The sequence below is a fragment of the Cebus imitator genome, unplaced genomic scaffold (assembly GCF_001604975.1).
Source record: "Cebus imitator isolate Cc_AM_T3 unplaced genomic scaffold, Cebus_imitator-1.0 Scaffold23, whole genome shotgun sequence".
In the NCBI taxonomy this organism is placed as follows: domain Eukaryota; kingdom Metazoa; phylum Chordata; class Mammalia; order Primates; family Cebidae; genus Cebus; species Cebus imitator.
Window position 1 is genome coordinate 2895200 of NW_016107338.1, and position 8108 is coordinate 2903307.

At 41.0% G+C, this 8108-nt stretch overlaps 1 protein-coding gene across 1 annotated transcript in view; it reads left to right on the top strand.

Annotated features, from left to right (window-relative positions):
• The window catches only part of FIGLA (folliculogenesis specific bHLH transcription factor), a 13260-nt gene extending 7493 nt beyond the window's left edge, over nt 1-5767 (top strand). Inside the window, exons 4-5 of the mRNA XM_017522015.2 lie at nt 5411-5445; nt 5695-5767. Coding sequence (XP_017377504.1) covers nt 5411-5445; nt 5695-5710 — 51 coding nt within the window. The 3' untranslated portion in view covers nt 5711-5767. The remainder of the gene's footprint in view (nt 1-5410; nt 5446-5694) is intronic.
• Nucleotides 5768-8108: the final 2341 nt, after the last annotated feature.

Genomic DNA, 8108 nt, shown 5'->3' on the forward strand with positions numbered 1-8108 from the left:
GTTAATTCATGCTACATTTTTTTTTCCTGTAAGGATTAAAGCAGTAGGAACTTATTATTGTGCCAGTTGAAGTTTGTTTGTTTGTTTTTTTGAGACAGAGTCTCGCCCTGTCGTCAGGCTGGAGTGCAGTGGCATGATCTCGGCTCATTGCAACCTCCACATACCGAGTTCAAGCAATTCTCCTGCCTCAGCCTCCCAAGAAGCTGGGACTACAGGTGCCCACCACCACGCTTGGTTAAATTTGTATTTTTAGTAGAGATGGGGTTTCACCATGTTGGCCAGGATGGTTCCGATCTCTTGACCTTATGATCCTCCCACCTTGGCCTCCCAAAGTGGTGGGATTACAGACGTGAGCCACTGTGCCTGGCCATTCATTTTTAAAATTTAAAAAATTAGTCTGAAACAATAGTCAACTTATAGAAGAGTTGCAGGTACAGTACAAAGAACTTTTTTTCTGACCCATTTGAGGGTCAGTTGCCAAAATGACGTTCTATCACCCCTAAGGCTTCAGTGTGCATTTCTTACAAATGGGACATTCCCTTGCATAGCCACAATGCAACCACTAAGTCTGGTAATTAATGTTGTCGTATTACTGCCATACAATCATCAGGTCCCATTCAAGTTTCACCAGTAGTCTCGATAACATCTCTTCTAACGAATGGACCCAGCTGAGAATCATGAATTACATTTAGTTGTCATGGCTCCTTCAGTCTGGAAGAAGAGTTTCTTGGTGCTTCTGTGACTTATAACCATGACATGTTTGGAGATTACAGGCCAGTTGTCTTATAGTGTGTGTCTTGATCTGCATTTGTCTGTTTCCTTTTGATTAGATTCAGATATGCATCCTTGGCAGGAATAACAAGTGATGCTGTTTTCCACTCATTGCATCCTATTACATGAGGGCAGATTTGATTTATTCTATTTCTAATGATATTCACTTTGATCACTTGCTTACGGTGGGACTGCCAAGCTTTTTCACTTTAAAGTTAGTCTTTTCTTATTTTGTGAGGAGGTGTTTTGAAACTATGTAAATCTCTCATTAATCATCAAACATTCTATATTTATCAAATTTGTAATTTGGAAAAAATTATAGATTCACAGGAAGTTGCAAAAATAGTACAGAGAAGTGCTGTGCATCCTTAGCCCAATTTTCCCCAATGGTTGCATCTTCCATAACTATACTATCATATCAAAACCAGGAAATTGACAATGGTACCATGTATGCATAGTTGTATGTTGTTTTATCACATGTGTAGATTCATGGAATCACCTTTGCAATCCAGATACAGAACAGTTCCATCACCGCAGAGATCTCTGTGCTGCCTCTTTATGGTCACACCTGTACTCTGCTCCTGCCACTCCATTCTTCCAAACCCCTGGACATCACTAATCTGTTCTCCACCTCTATAATTTATCTTGAGAATGCTATAAAAATGAAACCATACATTATGTGATTTTTAGAGATGATCTTTTTCTACGTAGATGATGCCCTTGAGATCATCCATGTTATATTAAGAGTCTTTGCCTCTGTTTTATGCTGAGTAATCTGTGGTGTGGATGTACCACAGTTTAACTGTTCACTTAAATATTTTAGAACATTTTGGTTGTTTTTATACAGACATTTTTATATTAGTATGAGCTCATGATTTTCTATTCAGTGGATTATTACATACTATAATTTTTTATTTATTGCTCAAATTGTCCCCACTGTGGCCAGCGAAAACTCCTTAAGTTGGCAACCCTTCTGTTTGACATGTCATCATCATTATTTGATCATTTTCTTTCTGGAAGAAGATGTTCTAAGCTCATCTTGTACTTTTCTATCCCAGACCTGGAATCAGCCACGTATATGAGGATGTCCCCTGTGTATAACCCACCTCCCATCTCTGCTGCCATACCCTCACCACATGGCTGTTCTCCTCACCCCCTTGAACTTTAACACTCATGGCAAGCTGTACCTCCATAAAAACCTCCTTCTTAGCTCTGACATTCCACACAAGTCCCTTGAAATGTGGATTCCTCTTCTCTCTGCTCTGGCTAAATCACCTGCACACACAAGTGCCTGGCCTACTCAGCTCGGGTTTCTCCACTCCATGCTGAACTGCCCCTTTCCATGGACTTCTTACCCAGCTTGGGCTCTGAGTCCCCAGGCCAGGCCTCTACCCCTTCCACGGGGCTGCCATTGCCACCCTGATTGGGCTCTACCACTTTTGCACTGTACCACCTCCACTGTGTGAACATGCTCCTCATCTGCTGGGTCTCTGATATCCTATGCTGGGCTGCCTCTGTATGTGGGTGCCATCGCACCCCACTTGGGCTCTGATATCACCTCACTTTGGGTCACTATGGCTTCTTACTACCTAACTGTGACCCAGCTAATGACATTAGTACTGAATTGTTTAGGAGAGAGAAGGGAAACTCACTTTTTCTTTGAAGTATCTACTGTGCAGCCATCTTTACGGCTAGTTTTCTCTTTGTGAACATTTATCTCTGAGATCTTTAATTATACATGAGTTGAGCAATTATTCAATATCACGTTTATTAACTTTATTAAAAGCCTGCATTTTACAATCAGGAACCAGGATGGGCTCAAGATAAAAAGGGTCCAAGGAAGTGATGCTCAGGCTGACCCTTATTTTACAAAAGGATCCTCATAAAAAGGTTCGACTCAGCTTTCCTGAAAGGGGTGACTCCATAGGGTTTCAGGATCCTGACCAGACTGGAGATCCAGTGAGTTAATATGGTTCATTGGACAGAAATGCTCATATGCAGGGGAGCTTAAGATTTGGGAGGCAAGCCCTCTCCAGCTTCAGTTTGCAGGAGTGGCACCCTTTTCCCTGCCCTTGATGAGGACCCAGGGAGTGAAATCCTGGTGGTGACAGGGATGGGCATTTTGAGGGATTTGGAGATGGGGTCAGAGCAGACTGTGCAAGATCAACAACATTCCTGGGAGGCAAAGTCCTGAATGAAGTACATGAGAATCTGCTGATGACAGGGATGGAGATTAACTTCTGGGGCCAGAGCAGGCTCACTCAGGGAATGAATTGGCAAGTATCATGTGGATGGAGAGGGCCACGAGCCATGTGAAGCCACAGCATATGGTGTTGGTAGTGAGAAAAATTAATTTCAAGGTCCAGGAGAGGCTTGTTTAAAATTGGAGCTTCAAAGTGTAAGTTTTTGCTATATTGGGGTTGGCATTCCTGGATGGCAGGGTGTTCATTGTCTTGCCATTGTTTATTCCTTCTATTTGCCACCTGTGGTTATGGCTCAGGCATTTCATATCATGTATGGCTCTAAATTTTGTTCAGAGTTGCCCTTGACACTGTAGAGACCATGTCTCTAGACAAAGACCACCCTCAATTTTGGAGTGAGATGCCAGGAGCGCTGGAGTTTGAGGGCCTTTGGAAAGGGACATATGGAGAGACAAAAGTGTCTGCTACAGGGGTCTGAGCATGCTGCCATTGTATACTTCCAAACTTTGGCATGTCACGGGAATATTCCTTGAAAGTGTTCGTGAAAGAAAGTCTGTGTGGATGGGTGACTTCTACCACCCCTATTACAAGTTGTGGTAATCTGTGAAATTAGTCACTGGGGACATTTCTTCCTGTCGAAGTTTAAGCTCTGAAATGAGATGATCTGGCTAGTTGGGATGAATTCATTAGCACCTTGGGAATGTCCCGAAGCCTCTTTCTTCTGTCTTCCATCTCACATTTCCCCCAGGTCATGGCTCTATGTAATTGTAAAAATTCTACCACAGTAAGTGATGGGTCTCACAGTCATCTGCCCCAGGGTTCACTGAGAGCCTATGGGGCATATTCTGATGAGGTTAGTCAGCCCAGTATTTTACAGGGCTGTTTCCCTTTTAATGATGTGGGTGCTTCCTGGCTTGTCCCAGTTGTCCCCACTCCTTATTGGACCACAGTAGTATATCTCACCTGGTAAGGTGTTGGGTTTTGCTCCCTGGACTAAGGGCACAGTAGCTCAGAGGAATGCTGCTCCAGTGACTGCATTTATAGCTCTGGGATTTTACTGTGCTCTCTAAACTTTGGGGACTTAGGGGCTAGTGCTGTGATAGTGCCTATGTTTGTGGTTCTCTGGGACTTAGAAAGGTGAGCCTTGCTTTTCAGACTATTGCAGGCACCAGGACTGAACTCTAAAGCTGAGTGAGCAAGGATTTCTATTTACCCCCATCTTCCTCACCAAGCCTGGCTCAGTGGGTGGAGGAATGTACATTGGAAAATATGGCAAATTCTGCAGCTACACTGCCAACAATTGGAGTGTGCCTGCCTTCTTAAAGACATTAAGCAGCAAACTGGGTTTCTATTCTTCAGACTACCATCTTCTTGGACCTTAAACTCTTTGGCTTAGATGAGACCAACAGCCAATTTTTAATGATTTGTGACAATAAAGACATTTATAAACCTCGACAAGTTTTCCTATTCTCATACTTAAATATTGCATTTCTGAAATTTTCCAGCTAACTCTTAAAAACAAACTAAAACAAACGTTCTAAAATGCACTAGACTATAGGCAGGATATAGTCATCCTTTAATCCTTCAAGTAAATATATATGAATTTGTCTCAAGTATAAAACATACTAAATATCTAAAAAATGTATTTAAAAAATAAAACTTCTAAAGCTAAGTCTGAACGATAAAAAGAAAACAAGCTTGATCACATGTATAATGGAAAGACTCCATCAAGATTAGAAAAAAAAGTTACTCATACATATTTTGTGTCAGAGACTGTTCCTGGCAGTGTATACATATTATCCCATTTAATTTTCACAACCACCCTGTGCTATACAAATGTATCTATTTTACATGTGAGGGAACTAAGGAACAGAAGTATCTTGCCCAATATCTGCAAGTCAATGAATTGTTGGGGTTAGGAGGATGGGGTGATAGTGTCAAGTCCTTTTTAGCCACCTTCTTGAAATGTAAAGGAGGGTGGATTAGAAAATAGATAAATGTTTAAGGCTAAGTTAGAGCATTTGATTGCAGTGTTTTACCATCTGCAGTGATATACTTACTGGGTTTCAGTATGCAAAATGCCTGACCATGACTTGAACGCCTTTATTTTTCAATCATGGGTTTGTTTTTTCTTCATGTTGAGGACTTCAGAAAATTGAGCAGAGACAAAAGGATCTTGCCACGCTAGTAAAACCACTGATGGAAATACATTAAAATCCTTCCAGTTTCTTTTCCTTTGCAACAAAAACAAAAAATTATCATTGGGTACATAACATTGTGTACCTGTTCTTGATTTTTCTATCACTGGCATGTTTACATGACCCATTAGGTGTGACAATTTTCTTATTGTTGGCCACCATGTTCTCAGTTTTTTGTTCTCATAAACATGACAAATAACTGATGTGTTAGCCCTTTCTGTATTTTGTATTGTTTTGCAGGATAGATTCCCAGAAGTAGAACTGCTGAGTCACAGGTAGGTCATTCTATAACTTGATACATAGTGCCACTTTATAATGCCACCGACTGTATAAGAAGAGAGCTAATTCCATCTTATTCTTAACATGAGCGCTATTAAAAGATGGAGTCTTAATGGTAATATGTTGGTATCTTTAAATTTAAACATCTTGATTACCAATGAAATTAATTTTTTGCATATTTCCTTATTCGTTTTGTAAACTTTTCTTATTTTTAACTATTTATAATGGAATTTCTTCTGTTTCAGACTTCCACAAGTATGAAAAATGAAAAGGCCCAGGGTTACCTTCTAGAGATAAATAAATGCAGTCTTGAAAGTTTTGGAATCTCTTTTTTAAAAAAGAAATTTTGCAAGAGTTCAGAGTTTAACAGCCTTTCAAATAGCCTTGCCTGTCTCAAGTTTATGCCACTCTATTTTCTCCTTAACTTCATGTTTCCAAGAAATAGGCTTCAGGGGCTTCAGCCTTTGCTTCCAACTCATCATCATCCTCTGGGGACCTACATCTAATATCTTTCAGTCCATATTTTTTTTTTTTCATTGCTTTGAGAAATAAGTGACCGTTACCCTTCCCAGAGAACCAGAGAAATTAACCTTAATAGAAAAGCAGACTTAAGCTAGAAGAGTTGTAAGAATTGGCCAATGGGAGTGAGAGTTTTCAAGGGTTTCTAAATACCCAGCTAAGGCCAAATGGTACCTTTTGTGCAAGGTAGACAGCCAAGCACCTTGAGCACAAAGACTTCTTTATAACAGTTGCTCACAAAGACATAGTCCTTATTATATGCTGTATTCTGTTCTCTATGCTTTCCATGTGTTAACTGATTCTTACAACAAGCCCAAGATGAAGGCATAATTATCCCTGTTTCACAGATGGGAAAACCAAGGCACAGAAAGTATAATTAGCTCAGGCTGCCATAACAAATACCATAGACTGGTGGCTTAACAACAGACATTTATTTCTCATAGTTCTATAGGCTGGAAAATCCAAGATTATGGTTTGGCATTGTTTGGTTTCTGATAAGGGCTCTCTTCCTAGCTTGCAGATGGCTGCCTTGTCACTGTATCCTCATATGGCAGAGAGATAGGTAACTTCGGTTCCTCTTCTTATAAGGGCACCAATCCTATTGGATTAGAGCTCCACCCTTATCTCATGTAATCTTAATACTTCTAAAGACCCTGTCTCTAAATACAGCCTCATTGGGGGTTAGGCTCTCAATATATGAATTTTGGGTGAATATATTCTGTCCATAGCATTCAGCCTTTAGCCTTTCTCCCAAATTCATTTTCTTATCACCTGCAAAATATACGCATTCCACCCCAACAGCCCCCAGAATCTAAATTCATTCTCACATTAAAGTACAAAGTCTCATGTAAATATCATCTAAATCAGCTATGGGTGAGACTTCAGCTTATGATTCCTATCTTTCTCCAGCTGTGAACCTCTGAAACCAGACAAGTTATGTGCATCCCAAACACAGCAGTGAGACAGGTATAGGACTGACATTCCTATTCCAAAAATGAAAAATAGGAAACAAAGGGTTGATGGGTCCTAAGCAAGTCCAAAACCTATTGCGGCAAATTTTATTATATCTTAAGCCTGAAGAATAAATCCTCTTTGCTTTGATGCAGTGTCATCCTTGTGGCTTGGAAGAGTGACCTGCCTTTGGAAACTGAGGAGGAACTCGGCTCTCGTCCTGCCCACCCCCTTGCTCCCACACTGAGTGGTGGCCCTGATCTCTGAATTATCATTGAAGTCATTTCTTTCCTTTGCTTAAATAATAGTGCATGTTTGCAGCCAAATAGTGATATGGTCTAGTCCTATACAATCTGAGAAGGCTGACAGCCCGCCTTCATTCTTTTCTACTTTCTCCGCCCCCTTTCTTTCCAACTGTCAGTGTCTTTTGGTATAATCCCGTCTCTTTTCCTGGCTTCAGCTGAGATGGGTAATTAAGTATATGAATCACACTCATGATCAGTTTATCAAATGGTTGCTCAGCCACACCCTTAGTGTTGTCTTCAGAGTAAGCTTTCTCAATTTTTGTAATATGGATAGGTTAAGAAGTTTTCGAAGTCTGCAAGTTCTGGTTCCTTTTTTCTGTTTTTTTTTTTTTTTTTTTTTTTTTTTNTTTTTTCTTTTTTCTTGAGACAGAATCTCACTCTGTTGCCCAGGCTGGAGTGCAGTGGTGTGATCTCAGCTCACCGCAACCTCCACCTCCTAGGTTCAAGCAATTCTCCTGCCTCAGTCTCCCGAGTAGCTGGGACTACAGGCATGTGCCACCATGCCTGGCTAATTTTTTGTATTTTTAGTAGAGACAGGGTTTCATCATATTTAGCCAGGATGGTCTTGATCTCTTGACCTTGTGATCTGCCTGCCCAGGACTCCAAAAGTGCTGGAATTACAGGCATGAGCCACGATACCTGGCCTTTTTTTTCTCTTTTGAGATGGAGTCTCGCACTGTTGCCCAGGCTGGATTGCAATGGCGCAATTTTGGCTCACTGCAACCTCCGCCTGCTGGGCTCACTCAATTCTCTTGCCTCAGCCTCCCAAGTAGCTGTGATTACAGGCACATACCACCACACCTGGCTAATTTTTCATATTTTTAGTAGGGATGGGGTTTCACTATGTTGGCCAGACCGGTCTCAAACTCCTGACTTTGTGATCC